Consider the following 18,739-nt stretch of genomic DNA (forward strand, 5'->3'; position numbering starts at 1 on the left):
TTGTGATCATGACTGGAACACAATTATTTTTAGCTTCTTGCCCCAGTTAGTCGGTTTTGTTTATCCTGTGCACTGTAATACACGTCTATAAATATGTGGTGAAGTGACCACAATATGAAGAAGGAATCAACCATCTGTCTGGACCTTAAAGGCTCCGATTACCTCGCAAGAATCAAGGGCAAGGGAGTCACGCAAGGATCACGAATGACTTTGGCAACTATAGGAAATTCTTATTCTGTCATTTGCCTCTGCTCCTCACAACAAGACTCATCGGGGGGCTATTCCTGACCCGTGCATACAGCAGCAGGATAACGTTTCAGGAGGGAGACACAGGCTCTGCAAGGCTGCCAGGAGAGGGCGTAAGGCGCTGTGGCCCTCTCTGCACATCACGCAGACATATGGTAGATCATTCTCAGAGCATGAAGCGGCAGGCTTTGGTTTCCCGTTAGCCCCCAGCACGGCATTCCCTGCGCTCGAGTCCCCTTTACCCGCCTAACGACAAACACTGCTGACACCAGTGTTCTTGTGTGTACACGGCCCGGCCACTGTCAGAGCCGCTGAAACCTCTGTAAGATAAATGGTGATTTATTTTAGACTCTCCTGTCCCCCGAGTTTGGCTGTCGGCCCAACATACAGTAACATAGCAGTAATGAAACGGGTCCAGTATCTTAACCCTACAAGGCTAATACATGGCAGGGCAACGATCACTCCAACAACATGAGACACCAGTGCAGTAAGGTGGTTGATTTTATCTGTGCTACCAGCTACTGTTTCAAGTTGTGGATAGCATTATTTCTACCCACAGGAGCTGTTAAAAATCACCTCCCTTCACATGAATCATAATTCTACTGAGAAGCAATGATTTTTCTTTGAAGAGAGGACTGTTAATAACTTCTTTACACGACATTTGGTAGGACTTTTTTTATTCTGAGCTTTGTGCCTGGTTTATAAGATCCCCTCTCCCTCTACGCGACTTTGTGTATACTCGCTCGGTAAATTCTATAAGATATCCTATAAGAATATCCTCTATAAATCAGCGTACCATACCATTTCGCCGCACTGCTTTTGGGCTTTTTCTGTAAAGCCACACATCAGTAGAACACCCCGCCTGATGACGTGAGGAGCTGCAGCTCTATCAGCATCTTTAAAAACAACTGAAAAAGTTAAATGCTCTTTATGCATTGCTTGTGTGTTGTGTTGTTTTCTGTGAACGGTTTGTTATTGTCCTGTTTTTTGTTTTGTGTTGCCAAGGGACTGTGGATGTGGATTAGCTTAAAGCTATAATCTGGTACGGTGCATCACATGGTGACATTTATGTTTTAAACTGTACCTGGTCCCTTTTAAATTGATCTTTATCTCAAAGTAAAGTGAACAGCTTAAGTGTTCCCAAAGTGTCTAATTAATATGATTAATATGAATATGATTTAATGGCTCAGAGGTTTATTGAAAAGCCTTTAAGCTTATCATCTTTATAATTTATCCTCAAGAGAAACTTTGAAAAAAGTACAAAGTTATGATTCATTTTCTTTGTATTTCACATTTTAAGACACAAAAATCCGCCGCAGAGAAAGACAGAAACTTCCCTCTGGAGTTTCACACCATTCGCAGCCGCTGAGGTTTCAGCTCTGGACACCGGCCCACACAGCTCCTGCCCTGAGGGCTTTGTGGCTATGGCAGCGCACCACATCCAACCAATCAACCACCGCTCAGATTTTGCCAGCATCCGGCTGCCCTCAGAATCATTCAGTTACATTTTTAAACGTTTTGTGGGCTTAAACTTAAGTGCCACAAAATATTTTTAAGACTGTAAATTAAATCAGTCCACATGGAGGGAAGCTTGTTGAACCCCATTAAGTTGTAACAAGGATTAAAACACAACTACCAATATTGGACTATCCTGTTACACTCAAATAGCAGAATCATCATATCCCTCTGGCAGCGGACAGCTGACACTGTGGCAATGCATGCAAGCTGTGTAATTGGAACCCTCTGAGCTTATTCTGAGCATGCAAAATAGAGCTGATGAGCGGAGCATCGTATGTTGCCCCCAGACCACAAGTTCCCAACACGCCCTGTACCCTGCTGGCTGCGAGCGGCCACACATCCGGGTCTCGCTGGGGTAAAAATGAAAATGAAATGCAGCCTCTCTGCTGTACAAACCTTTTTTGGAGAACACTGGCAGTCCTGAGACTGGTTGGACAGTAAGCACTAAAGTAAAACTAACTGTTGACCTAAGTTTTTACAACATGGTTTATGAGGCTCGTGACCACACATTTACCAAGTCACATTCTTACCCTGGAAAAATGACAATACACTCATCATAAAACATTAAAATTGGACTAGTATTCTTTGAGCCAAGCAGTTAAGGACAGAAATATGTACTGTGCTAACAAGATGCAATGTTAGAGACTTAAATTTGCTGGTTAATAAATGAATTTCCAGCAAATTTTGCGGCAAAATAAATCCTTTAAAGGTCGAACGCCAGAATGACAGACAGTCACTTATTTTACTCTGGACATGAGCAGTCTAAATCCTTTCTCTATTAAAAATAATACAACTAAGAGTGTAAATATAACTACTTTGTTAATAAATAATAATAAATATTATTTATAAAGAGTATAAAATCATTCAACTGGGGTAGAAAAACAAAATGATGGCGCAGGAAAAAAGCTTTTATCTAAAAGTGTAATGTAATGTTTTTTAGGTGAAGCTGTCACTGAGGGAAGCATTAGCACAAAGAGTAGATGTCTCTCTTTGACAAAGTGTTTAGTGGGTCTAACGTGGGTGCACTTGCTTCTGTGGTGCAATTTCTAAAGTGCTACCTGTGCAGGAAGTTGTGTTTGTGTAGGTGAGTGACACCAGCAGCGATTTCACAGGCCATCCTCTGCAGCTGCAGCAACTCGGCATTTCTGAACACCCAGTCCTGCTGGGACAGGTAGCCCCGCAAATCCCCCTGTAAACACAAACAAACAACACGTGTATTAGCACATCGATATCAAACATAAACATTCAATAAATCAAGAAGAGAAGACGCGTGTAGAACAGAAATAGGAAGAATTCAACAAGTGGTTAAATGCACTGTGCAGAGACAGCCACACGGGGGCAGCAGACTCTCCTGTTCCTGTCTCCTCAGCACTTCTCACTGCTGATGGTGAGAGGGCCATATAAGGGTAACGTCGTTTAGTGGACCTCTACGCTGTGTCACAGAGATTTATAAATAAAAGAGTCCAGCTCAGGTCAGTGAAATAAACTGTATCTGGGTCTTGCTGGGTTTCGGAGCTCAACATGAGAGGAGGGGAAATAGAGAACAAGGTGTCCTGACAGGGAGGCAGGACAAAGCACTGCAAGTTAATTTATTACAGCCAAACATGATAAACTCACACAGGTACACGCAGGCTGTTGGTAGCTTGTCGTGAGTGTGAGAAGACAATATAAGGAAGGGGATCTGGAAGAGCGAGAATGCCGCTATTCAGGGCCTCAGCTGTTCGGGAATCTCTGTGGACACCTGTAGTCATCATTCACTCACATGTAACAGGCTGAATAGCCATCAAATGGACACATTAGTTTGACTTGTGACAGCAAAGAGCCTTTTAGGTGTCTTTTGAGATGCTGTTCAGCGTTCACCAGTGTTGGAGTGAATGGGATTCCTGATTAGCCAGCAGAATGAAGCCTCCCTTGAGGAATGAGCTACAGTATTAAGAACATACGGTACACACACACACACACGTGCTGCGGCAGACTCGCATAACATATATAAGGCGCTTTCGTTTAAAATGTCAAGTGCCATGCAGTTACTGAGCGTGCAAGTCTCCGAGTCTGTCTGTGTGTTTACAGAGGGTTTATTTTTCCCCGAGCTATCTCACTACAAGCAGCTTAGATCTGTCGTCTTACGTAAGCAACTTGGTTTGCTTCAATGTTCACCCCTGCACACACAAACACACAAACACACACGCACACACACAGAAACAGACGCAGCTCTGAGAAGCAGCCTTCAGAGAAGAGCTATATTCAATGTATGGTAAGTGACACCCCTCTGCCTGTCTCTATCTGTGAAGGCTCCGCAGCAGGTGATTAGGTCTTGGTTTCGGGGGAGGGGGGAGGGGGCAGTGCTGTTAATGAAACAACATTAACTGCGAAGAGCCAAAGCAATTAGGCCTTGTGTCGGTCTGCAAATAAACAAGAAGGCTCCGGGTTCCCAGTGCACTAATTCATGTCTGGCTCGGGCAGCACATGACGGAGTTATGTAAAAAAGAAGCATTTCAAGATATGTGAAGTGCTTGACGTTCCTGCTGAGAGAAGCACGATTTAGTTAGCGTATTAGCATGTGGGCTAAACGGGCTGAATCTTAAAGCACTTACAGGGGTTAATGCACTTTTGTTTTTCACATCTGCCAAGGCAAAGAGCGTTTATTTCTTCGTTAAAACACCTCTAAATTAGAGATTGAGTTCCCATCAAAAGATTTAATCAGCCAACACAAGTCAAAAGAAACAATTCACCCACAAGGTAGATTATAAAGCTCAGAATGTTTAAAGTAGCAGCGTGGTCACTTACATTTTGTATAACTTAATAAATGCCGTGACAGAAACATAAAGAGCACTTCCATATCTGTGCCAGGATTGTCGCTTTAACAACTGTCATAAATGCAGGAGATCAACAGCTTTCGAAAGCCAAACGTCAGCTGGCTTACATCCGAGACCCTGAACCAGAGAAGGGTCTGTCTAACATCCTGGCCAGGCACCAGGCAGGGGATCCATGCATTAGAGGCTGTCACTCAAACTACGGTATGTGACATTCTGCAGCCCCTGCACCAGTTGCTTGATGTATTTTGATGTCTAAAATGCTTTGAGTCAGGGTTACCCGGCACGGGTGATACGGGACAGAAAAACCAGCATCAATCACCACGCTGTCAGGGGGAACGTCACAGTATATTGGCTTTTTGGGGTTCATCTTGTCCACTGCGCAGCTGCGGTGTCACATTTCATGTTTCGACATCTTGGAGTTGATTGACATGGCCTGAAGAAATTAAGAGGCTACTCACACGCTTCACTTAAAAAGTGACATGAAAGCAGGAATTTTTAATTTTATTTTTTACATGAAACAGTGCAACTTTGGAGTTTCATGTGCGAGAGCTGCAACCTAACTTGTGCTGTTTACATAAAAATTGTATCCCACGTGGATGAAGTCCTCAAAGGTCTCTATCCAGCGAGGGATAATGTGCATACACATCACTCAGTTGTGCTGCCCTCACGCATTATCGCCTTCAACACACAGGACCTGTTCTTCATCGCACTAATGACTGGCGCACACGTGTGATAAGTCATTCACCTTGACTCATTTCCATCTCCTGTCAGAGACGTTACTAGAGCCGGCTGGGAAAGACCACAATGCCAGGAGGGCAGCCAGGCCTCGGCAGCTGACAATGCCCCGGCCAAACAAAGTTATGCAATCTCTGGCACGGTGAGCCAAACTGGACCCTGCTACGCACGTCGGACCAGGTCGGACAAATGGGAGGCAGGTGGGGGTGGAGACGCTTGAAGAATCTGTGTCAATTAGGCAGCATGCTCTTTTTTTCCCCTGCAAGCAAATAAAATGTGGCTTCACATCCTAACAAGGGGCTCCTACCAGGCTGCAGGCTGCACATTTAAACACAAACTCATTTAAATTCAGATTTAAATTCAAGTTGTTTTCCTCTGAAACAGTTCTAAATCTTTATGGCTCACGTTGTGCCAACATAAGGACATCCTGGCATTAAGCAGGAAGTGGATGGACCTGTGCTGCGTCCGTGCTGCCTCAGACACACCTGGGTCTCATACAGTTACACACAAGATCATTTCTCGTGCCAGAGTAGGACATCTGATGAACAGAATGCTCACGCAGGGATGAAAGATAAAGATTGCAAACTCAGCGATGGTTAACACTTTGTCATATAAGTATTTTAATTTAACTCGCTGTTCGTTGTAACTTCGACTCCACAGCTTTAATCGTTTATTCCTTTTTTTTTTTTTCTTCATTGCCACCCCAAACTTTTCTATCAGTCTACATGAGTTAAATATTTTATCTGTAAAAACCGACATATTAAAATCCCCCGGTCATAATGTTCAGTGGAACTAATAAATGTTTAACAAAGAAAAAAATCACTGATTCATTATAACTCCGTCCCCTCGGCGCTTCAGGAATGCTAAACCAGCCACCCGAACCATTATCGGTCATTTTGGCAAAGGAATCACCGCCAAGGACGAGTCAGCAGCCACAGCCCCGCTCATCGACACCACAAGCGCACGAGATGACAGCGCTCTGCGGCTATGGAGGCTTGAATTTCTCCAAGTCCTCATCAGGGATTTCAGTGAAATACATCCTGATTCATATTCATTAATATTAGCATGTAGCCTATAACGAAGTGCACTCCCTCAGGGAGAGAGAGCGTGCGCATGCATATGGACAGCACAGACGCGAGGCAGAAAGTGGTCATGTGAGCATGAGACATGTTGTTCCACATTTGTAAGTGTATGAACTGAGCTGTAGACGGGAGTCCTTGTTTGCAGTGACAGACAGAGTGATCGAGCGTCTCCTCCGCAGGTTGAAAGTGCAACAGTTGCACATATTATATATACATTTCTGGACTATTGGTGGGGACAATCCAGTGATTTCCCTACCCAATTTACGCCCTTGATACAGCCTGCCTATCAATTGTTTTTAAGCTAAATAAATGCAGATAACATTTGACAGTAATTTCACCCATTTGTCCAAAACATCGAAAGCTTCCGGACACCGGCACTGATTTTTTTTAAAGGAAACCCTGCTGCCGACTGAAGCAGAGCGTCAGAAAAACACTCATTTCTGATATGAAACTGCTTCATCATTAAAAGCTTTTCTAATATATTTGCTCCTACTTTCATGAACACAAGGACAGCATCAGAAAGACTTTTCAATCTAACGTTATTCAGCACTACAACAAACCACAGTATTTATTACAAGTCGGATGTCCTATTTAGATCAATCAGACAACAGCAAACGAGGTGGCGTATATTTTTAGGGTGGCGTTTTTGCCTCCTTGCATTCGTCACTGGGCACCCCGTACAGTTCTTTAGGAACAGCTTGGTTTGCTTTAACCCAACAGTCTCCACATACACAAGGTGCTACCCATAAAAATGCACAAACACAGCAACTGGTGGAGCTGACACCAGAGGGAGCGTAAATGGAGCCTGTTGCTTTACTGGGTGAGGTGGGAATGTGAGAAGTCCCAGGCTTAGACTAGATCTGCAACTTCGGCAGAGGAAAGAGGAGCAGATGAGGGAGGGGGGAGGGGAGGGGAGGGGAGGGGAGGGAGCTCCCAGCAGTCAGGGCCCTGCCCACCCAGGATAGATAGGGAAACAGTGAATAAATCAGCTGCCATGATGAAGTCTGAGTCACTTCAATACGTGAAGATGAAGAGAAGGGCTAATTTAGGACTGAGACAGTAGGCTTCTGGTCAAGATGGTCAATAGGGCAGGTCGGCTATGCATGCCTGCTGGACAGTATTTAAGGAGGTCTCGCCCTAAGAGTGTGTGAGCTTAACAGACTGACACAAGCTAATTCTCAGATTTCTCATTAATGAAGCCCTCTAAGTGAAGAAGTGCTGAAACGGCAGGTCGTAATTAAACCGTCTATCATCCCCTTTACAGTAGAGCACGAGCGCTGCATGTTCGATGGAGGGAAAAAAAGAGAAAATGGTGCATTTATAGTAAAAGTTTTTGCACAATACGTAAGTGGAGCATGCGGTCACTCACCATTTCACAGTACTCAAAGACAAGCAGGAAGGGAATGGCCTCAACACACTGCCCCAGGCACTGGAGGATGTTTGGGTGCTGCAGCACTCTGCGTGGATGAAGAGTGTCGACACTGATGTTAATGAGGACTGCAACAAGCTTAAAATCATTCTTTGATATGACATCTGTAAGATTTAAGAGCAGATTAAGTCTCATGCAGTGTGTCAGAGGAAAGAAAGAGGGTGCTGCTGATATTACGGTGATGTCATGTGGCTATTTTTGTCCACATGCACTGTAAGCGTTTGCTTTCAAACACTCATAGTATCCATCAATCAAATATTTAATATTTTAATCATAAATATCTTTACTCATATATACACCATACAACATACATCTGACAGACTTTAATTAAGGAGGTTCACGTGTGAAAGGATTCTGTTTACCTGTACGGATCCCCCTGCTGCAAGAAATCATTTTGCTCCTTGGCACTTGCATTAGCTTTTAATTCCTTCACCACCACTCTGGCTCCACCTGGATCAGTGTAGATTTCACTCAGGAGGACCTGTTCATGCACGACAATTCATTAGACATGAAACAATGTTACCTAACGTGCTCATAAAGGTCAAGTGATTTCAACAATGTTCAAAATGCGACATATTTGAAAAATGGGGGAAGTGAGTTGGAGAGGTTTAGAAAGAAATGACACAAGAAAACAGGTATTCAACCATCACCCTGAACAATTACAGACAATGAAAAACTTTACAAGAAAGGAAAATGAATCTTACCTGGCCAAACCACCCGTTACCGATCTCTTGGATGTAACTCAGACTGTGACGTGCAACCTGGAAGCCTGCGGATCCCTCTGTGAAACCAACCACCAACAATTATTCACTAACTAAAGTTCCAACTGCGGCAAACTAGCTTTTACACATAAGAGAGGGTATTTTTAAGAACGGATGGATAGTTTAGTTTAGCTGATGGAGCAGGCGCTGCATGTACAGAGGCAACGTCCTCTACGCACCAGCCGCGGGTTGGACTCAAACTTGTGACCCTTTGATGCATGTGTAACCTCACTCTCTCGTCACCACATTTCCTGTCCATCTTCACTGTCCTATCTAATAAAAGCAAAAGGCCAAAATACTATCTAAAACATACCATCTAAACATTGATGGTGTCCGATGGTGTGCAAGTCTGACAAGATCCCAGTTTTTCTTGTTGAATGACAAATTAGTTTGCATTTGGAAGGCACGTCAAGAAGAGCATACTCATGAATCTATCGTACGTTTTTAGGATTTAAAAAACGTCTGTTTATTTACTCTTTTAACTTTAAAAATGTAAAAATATACAATAAACAGAGACACAGACAAAAAAGAAAATGCACTGCAGATAAAAGAGCAACAGAAAATGACTCTTATCAATGTGTCATTTGCACCTTTGAAGCAAGGACTTTATACAACATCAGGGCTCGACATAAGCACTGGCCCGGTGGCCCGACGGCATGCTTTTCACCCACCGGGCCAGTAGATTAAACATTTAACTGGCCCGGTGTGCCAGTAGTATCCACAAGCCCACAGTGTAAACAATATAGTAGCCCTCCTGAGATTCACAGTCCCGATGGATGGGACTAATTACTTTCTACGCAGAATGGCTACAGCTGTCAACAATACGTTACATGCTACTCGCTGCACTTGCGACAGAGCAGCTGTCATTCTAGAACAAGCTACTGCGGACTTGTATAAACACACACGTTTTCGTTTTCCAGACGGGCCGTTACGTGAGGTGGCAAGTGTGTGTATTCCCATTATCAGCTGCAGCTCGTCCCAGTGCACGTTAGCGCTGTGGCTACATAAACAGACCGCTCACGGAGCGGATGTGGTGCGGACTGTTTAAAGACTACAGGAAGTAGGAGACGGTACGAGTTTGTTTCGAACAGTTACTCTCACGGGCTGATCACGCTAATTAAACATGCAACATTGAACAGCGTTAGAAATGGTAGGTACGGCTTATAAGTAGCAACTGCAGCTGTTACTACTTATTCATGCGGGTGTCAGAGTCGCTGAACCAAGAGTGTTAGAGGCAGCCTCTTTATACCCATATGCTTATTTTGGTCTATTTTTATACGTTTATAATAGTTCCACAATTGACTGAACACATATTCAGCAATAAGAACCCTTACATAAAGAGAAACTGAATTTTATGTTGAAATAACAAATCATCTGAGGGCCAGTGGTTTTAATGGCAGGGCCAGTGAAGTTACTAGCCTGGCGTGCCAGTGGAAAATTGTGCTCATTGTCAACCCCTGAACATGTTTTGACACACAGAATAAATCTTAGTGTGCTTGCGTCTCACCTGCGATACGGGCAGGAGGTTGGAGGTGCGGGGGTCCGGGCAGGGCCACAGGGGACACAGCGAGGGTGTACACCTCAGCTGGGGACTGCATGGAGGGCGTGTCCTCCGCCGGCGGTGTGAAGTCAATCTCATCTTCAAAGTGGTCCTCAAACTCCTACATCAACAAAAAGCATAGACAAAAAAAAAAAACAGGCTTGTCATGATACGACAACACAACGCTTCACAGTGCACAGTTTCACAACAGAGCAATCCATCACCACTCTGTATTCAGTAGGTGTGGCCCACATGGGGCATGTCAGCTACCTGCCTGCAAGGACTCTCACCTTGAAGTTGATTTCCCTTTCTTTGCAGCAGGTCACACAGTTGACTAGCAACACCACCAAGGCCACGATGGCCGTCAGTGACACGACCAGGGACAGGTAGAGCGATACAGAGAACGTGTCCCCTGTGCTTCCACCTGAAATAAGAAAAAACTGATTAAAACGATGCTGAATCATTCACATTTAAAGCTGTGCTGCAAAAACAATCTGTCAAAGAACGAAGAAGGAAGCTGACAGCGTTGTCGCAGGTATAAACAAAAGTGTGTTTGAGTATAACACAGCACATCAGGGGTGTACTGGCTCCTCTTCTAAATCCACCCACAACAAAGGTAAAGCTGCACATACAAAAATAAACCGCTCAGTGTTATTACAATGAAGCTCAGCTGCAGTGAGTGCAGAGAAATGCCAGCTCCAACACCATGCAAGATGTATAATAATTGTGAACACAGTGATTTGTTTTCAGGTTTACAATTTCAGCACAATGTCGTGACAATACTCGACTTTTCAAACCCCACCACCCAACCTTCATTTCTAATCAGCCATTCAGAGAGACAGCTGTGAGGGTTTCCACTGCTAAGCAGCTGATGGTGCAGCAGCGGTGACAGCAGGTGTGGGTCGGTGCCGGTGAGGATGCTGCTGGCCAAGCAGTTTGAGCGTGAGGGCTGACGGCAGCCTTACAACCCACCCACTGCACCGCTCAGCTGCTGCTCTCTCACTGCACAAACGCTGACCAACATTTACACAGCAGCTTTACGTTTTAGAGCAACTGATTTCCAATTTAGTGCAACCAACATCTTTGTTCTAGGGACTGCTTCACACACAAAACACGTTAACTGTTAGAGTCCCATTTGACGCCAGCTTCTAAAGTGTGAAGCAGGAAATACAGCAAAACTATTTAAGTCAGTAATGTTTCAGATGCTTCAAAGGCAGAATTTCTTGTGTGGATGATTACCTTGTCTAAAAAACTCTCCTTTAATAAGAAGCTCTCAAAGAAAGACATGTAACGCACTAAGTATTTAAATGGTGCCTGTTGTGTTAACTGTAATTCTGACATAAGCTGAAGCCTTTGTTGGCAGTAATTGCCGGACTGTCACCTTGTGACAACTCCACCTCGTCGTCTCACGTCTGAAATGTCACAGCTCATTTCCAACTGTTTATCTGAAAGGTAAGAGTGCTGGTGTGTCGTATTCACTGCTGCTTGTGAGTCCAAAGACGTAACATCACTTCAGCTTGATTCCTACATGTGTTTTTGTGATTGTTACTAATGAGTCAGACGGAAATGAGATTGGATGTCCTCTCGGAGTCTTGCTGAACGCTCGTGCTTTACGTGTTATTTTAATTTGTCGTATCAAAATAAATGTTAACATAATCTCAACACACGACATCGCACCTCCCCATGGCACCATGTGAGTGAGTCAGAGTGTGTACTGAGAGAACAGAGAGAGAGTGTGTGTGAGCCCCGCCCCGCCTCCCCATTCTCCCCCCTGTGTTTATTCTGTCTCCCACTGGTCGTAGCTTGTCAGGTACATCCTGTCTGCTGGAGGGAGATTCAACACCTACCGAGTCTCCTTCTGCTCGGTTATATTCCCGGCAGATGAAAGCGGCTGCTCCAGACTACAAACCAACTTGTAGTTGCTTCATGTTTTCACACAACGACAAGACAGAGAGTTATAACTGAATTTAGTATGACTGCAGCACGAACAGCCTGAACGCTTCAGGATAAATGAGAACCAGACTAAACCCAATATGTTTACACTAAAGCCCGCTTCCTACTGGTCAAAAAAAAAAAGCTAACACGTTTTTTTTGCTTAGTGGGAAGGCTACAATCGGCATTCAGACCCGGGTAATTACCACCTCGGCTCCGATCGGCTTTGATGGGAACACAAAACCTGTGTGGACACACTAATCTCCGCCCCCTTTCCAGCGCGATGCTATGCTCCGTCGGTAACTTCTGCGACTCCTCGTCATCTCAGCTACAAATTCCACCCGTCTCTGTCCGAGCAGCGCTCGAACATCGTTCCAAATTTGTCGGCGCCGAGTTTGATACACAGACTGAATGACTGATACATAAAGACCTAACCACAGCTTCACTGTTTACTATCCCTGTCTCCGGCACGTTTGTGACGTCAGACGGTGACGCAGCAGAAAAGAGACCAAACAGACAATCGGCATTTATTAGCGGGTCTTCCCAGGTGCTCATTTTTTAGGGAAAGGGGTATAAGCTGCTATTAACTGTGCTTTTCTTGATGAATCCAAAAAGGACAGCTTCTCCAAATGTTTAGCAACATGACAGATGTCTGCTTGGACACAGTAGATTAATCCAAATAGACACGGCCTAAACTAATGACCAAAACATTGTTAAGGGTGACGGAGAGGTGACTCAGCCAAACTTACAGTCAATACTAAAACTGTTTAATTTGGCCTGTCGTCCTGCATTTCATAAATAAAAACAAGGCCTGAAATAAACTTGATATAAGAACTTGTCCAACAACATGCTGACTAACGGTCGTACTACAAGTCAGAGTTATGCATCCCGCCAAAGTGGGGATGAGATGAGCAGCAGCCACTTTATCTCCCAGGGGAGTATTTGATCGTGTCAGCCGAGATTCATTTCATGTCTACCACGCTACACAAAGTATTAACGACAAATAGACAGCACTCTTCAACCTGGTCTCTTTACAACGTTAGAAATCAAATTCTTCTATATGTTGTGAACATATATCTGAGTGTCTTCAGTAAAAGTAAGAAGAGTTATACTGCTGCCACAGGATTACTTCCACAAACCTCTCCTGCGTTCTAAAGACTGCAACAGAGAAACAGTGTCTTTGTGAAATATTGATGAGAAGAGGAATTAAAGATTAAACGGGTCCATCGTCAGGACACAGGCCCAGTGGATGTAGCTCTAATTGCAGATGTGTACTTATAAATGTTAAAATAAAGTGTGTCCTACCTTGCAATTTATCATCTACAGCAGGGTAGAGGCGTTAGCCCTGCGTAATGTGTGCTACCGAGGGCTACACACAATTTCATTTGTGGTTTGGTTGTAAGTGGGCAGAACAGGAGGAGAGCCGAAGCAGCGCAGGCTACTAGACTAAATCAGCTTAACGTGCTTGAATAAAAGCCACAGACTACACGATACTTTTAATCATTTAAGCTTCTTGTAAGTCTGACTATACAATTAACACTTGACACAGTCTCCAAATGGGACACGCTACAACACACATCAAACACATCCAAAGCACAAGAGGAGGGAGATATCTGGAGGACGCAGTCCAGAGCAGGGAACATTTAGTGGAGGTTAAACACAATGTCACTTTATGTGAACGAAGGAAATAATCATTATGGTGTCCCAGACACACAAGGCTTCCCCTGCTTAATCTAAAGCAAGCACATTCATCAAAACCACAGGAGGTAACTTAGCTAAACATAAATACAGCTAATTTTTGTGATCTGAATCCATACATGAACATTTTTCACAACTTTACTACAGTTTAGGTAAACACCAAACCTCCATAAAAATATGGCTATCGTAGGACACAATATATCTACTGCATTCACAACTGTAGTGTTCAACCCACACCCTGGTGGGCACCGCTACAGCTTCATACAGAGGCAGGGAAACCCCTGAATGGGGTCTTCCACTGAGCTACATGTATTATTGTATGATGTATTATTGTATGATTATTCTAGACTAGCACAAATGTCCAATATCATATAAACAAACTGTTATAGATCTGTTCCACTCATTTAAAAAATATGGCATGTTTGTCTTTACATAAATCATCTACGATTACAGCTAATAAGAGTATTTGTCGCAGGCCAGAGCAATCATCCAGAGAGATTTTAAACTGGCTTTAACAAAAACAAAACTCAGCTCCCAACAATCTTATAAAAAACAATTGGCTGTAATTGGAGGCAGCAATTTGATTCAAACACAGCCTGTCTGTTTCAGCAGGGCAACGGGGGTGCAGGCAGAGCAGGATGCCTGGAGAGGCTGCAGCAGCAGTCAGATAGAAAACAACAGGAGCTGGGTCACAGCAGCCCTACATGGGATCAGTTCTCCTCAGTTAGGCATTAACTGAGTCATGGGTTCATATTATGACTTGGCAGGCCCCACCAAATGACTCAACTGGTTTTTGGGACCAATACGGCAGGGAGCTGCCAGGTCTTATTTCGGTTTCACTGCATATTTTAGCAGGCATTCACGCAGAGGGGGAGCTGACCCATTTTTTTTGCAGACTTCACCCACAAGCGTGCACCACAGTGCATATCTGTACTTTGGGCTACAAACAGGATGAAGGATGGCATTGTCTGGCTGACAATTGTGAGTTCGGCTGAGATTGTCTGTCCACTAACATTCAAAGCCTCATCGATCAAAGAAGAGCCCGAAGATCTGAAGAAGCCAATACTAATGGCTGCACTTGTCAGGATATCCATCTGCAGAATTTCAATGTCATTTTTCTAACAAATAAAAAATGTGTGTGTGTGTGTGTGTGTGTGTGTGTGAAAGATTTTGAATTAAGCAAGCAACTTCACTAGAGAGAGGGGGCTGGAGCCATGGCCAATGACAGCATCATAAAGCATTGGCTGGTGTGTACAAGCAGAATCCCCTTTAGCCTGGGGCGGTTGTCACTGAATCATCGAGCAATGTGGTGAAAGGTCAAGGCCAATGTCCACCTTGATTTACAGCCTAGATGTGGCACTATCACCTGGCTGTTACTAAAGTTAAAATGTCCTTTAAAGCTTCTACAGTTCCCCATGTTGGATGTGTGTAAGCAGAGCCCATGCCACTTGAAGACTGGCCTTGCAGCCGACTTTCCAGGTATTACTTTCATGTGTGATTTCACCCACAAGCTATGATCTAAATCCAAACTTACTGTACCACATCTGTACGCTCTGGCATATAGAGACTGGGGAAATAGGGCAAAGAAAAGGTTGCTATGTAATAAAAGCATAAAAAGGAAACCAGTATTGCAACATAAGTTTCCTGTATGCTGTATTATGAGTAAGCAAACAGCAGCATTGTTAATCATTGACTTGTGCTGATAAGCTTGGAATGTGTCACAGTTACACATTATCAACCCGTACTACAGCTTATTTCCTGATGCATGTAATCATTTCTCACAAGGAAGCAGACATATTATCAGGAGAGGCCACAGTGACTGAGTGTCTTAACCTGAAAAGCTGTGAACAGAGTGAAAACTCTGGAAACATTACCTTGCATGTGAGTGGATGTATGGAATCCATAACAACACGGTTGTAGTCTAATTGTAATTTTTTTGATTGATCAGAATTTTGTCAGGAAAAAGAGAAGCTGTTCCGATACTCAAACCAGAATCAGAAATACCCTCAAAAATCAGGCACCTGCACATCTGATGGCATCATTTATAAGCCCTGAAAAAAAATATCAGCATGTTTCATCAGAAATCAATTCTTCTTCGCCGCTCCCAAGCAGGTACTGCTGTGCTTCCCAACTCGAATTCATGTTTCAGAGCAATAAAGAAGAAGAACAGATTTCAGGTTATTTATTTTTTGACAATACACTCATGCTAGTAGCTTACAGTATGCAAGGCTACAGTTTAAATGTATAGAAACATCAAACAGGTATAACACCTGTACTTGGTGTTGTATGGTGAGCAGGTTTAGACTTCAAAATCGGTATCAGGGAGGAAAATATGGTATCTGAACATCACTTGAAATGAGTCAAAACACCTTCCAAGTGTTTTGTTTACAATGTAATGGAACAAAATAAAACATAAATACTTATATTTATGATCCTGCAACCACCAAATGTTTTCCTGATAAGTGAGTGAAATGATAAAGCAATGTTCAAAATTGTTATCAATATTTTTTCTTTTTGATTCACTATCAACTACAAATTATTATCTCATTTAGTATCCCAAGCAAAACAGCTTCAGTTGAACTGTTTTCATACAAACAAAAATGTTTGTTATTCAGGCCTGAGTAAGATTCTGTTTTTATAAAGATGGTATTTCAATTCATAACAATATGGCAGACAATTGTCCTCCATGCATACACTTACATCCATCCTAAAGTAAGCATGTGTATATGATCACACCTGTGATGCAGGGAAAGTGTCAGGACACAATAATTAAAAACCAAGAGGTTACTTCACATCAATAAGTAACAATGTTTCCATGCTGGTAGGCCCATCCCTGTCATTGTTCCATAAACTTGGTTACATGTCAATGACCTGACCAACCCACTTAAAGGTGAACACCTCTGTACCTGCAGTTTAAATAGGCTGTAGTTTATTAACCAAGTCATGCCTCTGCTACCTGGAAACTGATTTGTCTGTGTTAAATTTTAATGAAAATGAAACTAGTCTTAGTTAATAAATATTTTCTGAAGTCTGGTAGAGAAAAAGTGCAATGTTTCAGTTAACCAGTTTGCTATTATCTAGCTGAGTCGTGACGATGATATGATGTGCTCTGATATAATGTAATAAGCATTTTAATAGATCTGTCAGCCTAAAGTGGAAAGTAAAAGTCCTATCATGTAAAGTCTGTAAACCCAAAACAGTAAACGGGAAGAACAAGTATCGATACACCAATAACAGTCTTCACTGGTTAGCAGGAAATGAAGCCAGGTTGTTGTTGTGTTGTTAGCTTTTAGCTGCTGATTAGCAACACCTACACAAGCAAATATTAGCTCACAGGAACATCTGCTAGCTAAGCAGCTGGATAGACAAGAGTTGTAGTAATTGAACAAACAGAGGCTGAGCTGTGCATCAGTGTACAGTGAGCTGTCTCACCTGATTTGTGAGGATACAGAAGAGGGGCACCTTCACACAGACAGAACGCCGACAGAAAAATCCCACTGGCCAGCAACAAAACACATCCATGGCGGCTCTTCATCCTCCTAGCTTAGCTAACAAAATGTTAGCTATGCGGAATCGTTGTCCTAAACAGTAACTTACTGATTTTATATTAAATTGAGTGTTTTAATCATTGACAATCAGTTTATAGTCAGTGTAGACTACATAAAAAAGCATATTTTCTGTCTGTTAGCGTTAGCGACTTACTGTTAGCCAGCTAGCTAGCATCCAAGCTAGCATGTCAATGCTAACAGTTTCAGCTGACGGCAGCAAACACCACTACGAGATTTAACGTTCCGTTGTCCATAGAGACAAAATAAGCGATCACCTTTCACGACCTATCATATTGACTGTATTTACCTTTATGTTATTTAAACTAACATAGCTAAAAGAAAATAATCAATTGCCCTGACTGTCATGAAACACCTCTCCTCCAAAGCGCCATGTTCCTGTACAACGTCACATCACAGAATGAGGCGTAAAACTGGACATGATTGACAAGCACTCAAGCCAATCACAGAGAAGAATAGCCACAAATTGAGCAAACTAAGCCAATCAGCTTCGAGCTTTATTATCAGTCAAGTAAATCCAGTTCTCTGTCTCAAAGATGAAGATTTCTTACATCCAGCCACTTGCCAACCATGTGAGGCACTGTCAAGAAAATACGACCTGTTTGTAAATGTTTATGTCTGGATTTATGGTCAACGTTTAACTTCAGTAAATAGTTTAAAAGATGGAAAGGGTCATTTAACTGGCAATAATGCTGGCTTCTGCACCACGATTTATTTCTTGGATTTTTTATTTCCCGTTAATTCATATGAATATTACTGGGCGTTAGATTTACTCGATACTCGATATTTCACGTATTTAAATACTCATGTAAAAGCAAACAACATACTACTCTATTTTGATCACAATGATATGAGGAAGATGCTCTTGAAGATTCAAGTTGTCATAGGTTATTGTTCCCAAATAAAGACAGCCTTATCTTGCTTCTTTATACCTGCAAGTTGACAATGTTGTTTCAATGCCTTCCAAGTCTTAACACATGACAACTGGGATATGTATGAGGTGGGATTAAATCCTTAATAAAGAATATATCAGCAGATTTTATGTTTGCTTGTTTACAACACAAACCAACCTATTTCTCCTTTGTATATAAAGCCTAAACTTAAAATTTTTTACCTGCTCATGTGTTTTATATGATAATGAATTATCAATATTAAGATGAAGAGTAGCAAAAGCAAAAGTAGAAGTTGTAGTAATAGAAGTAAAAGCAGAGGCAGTGGCTAAAACATAAATATAAAGGACACTGGTAAAAATATAAATTGGGAAAATGGGATTGTTATATTTTTTTATTGTATTTTTATAGTTTACATGTTTTTAAGTGTCTGAGGTCTGTAAAGAATATGAGTGAGAAGATTATCTGCTCTGATTAACTGATGAAGGGGGAGGAGGATGCTCTGTGTGGCGTGGGGGAAATCTCC

General features: G+C 42.7%; 1 protein-coding gene across 1 annotated transcript in view; it reads right to left on the reverse strand.

Moving 5' to 3' along the window:
• lmtk2 (lemur tyrosine kinase 2) overlaps positions 1-17,705 on the reverse strand; it is a 28,062-nt gene extending 10,357 nt beyond the window's left edge. Inside the window, exons 1-7 of the mRNA XM_069674368.1 lie at positions 17,190-17,705; positions 10,418-10,551; positions 10,095-10,248; positions 8,531-8,607; positions 8,189-8,307; positions 7,767-7,854; positions 2,823-2,953 (exon numbers count right to left, since the gene is read on the reverse strand). Coding sequence (XP_069530469.1) covers positions 2,823-2,953; positions 7,767-7,854; positions 8,189-8,307; positions 8,531-8,607; positions 10,095-10,248; positions 10,418-10,551; positions 17,190-17,292 — 806 coding nt within the window. The 5' untranslated portion in view covers positions 17,293-17,705. The remainder of the gene's footprint in view (positions 1-2,822; positions 2,954-7,766; positions 7,855-8,188; positions 8,308-8,530; positions 8,608-10,094; positions 10,249-10,417; positions 10,552-17,189) is intronic.
• Positions 17,706-18,739: the final 1,034 nt, after the last annotated feature.

The sequence above is a fragment of the Semicossyphus pulcher genome, unplaced genomic scaffold, assembly GCF_022749685.1.
Source record: "Semicossyphus pulcher isolate SPU_LCO1_2020_fin unplaced genomic scaffold, fSemPul1.0.p SCAF_23, whole genome shotgun sequence".
Classification (NCBI taxonomy): domain Eukaryota; kingdom Metazoa; phylum Chordata; class Actinopteri; order Labriformes; family Labridae; genus Semicossyphus; species Semicossyphus pulcher.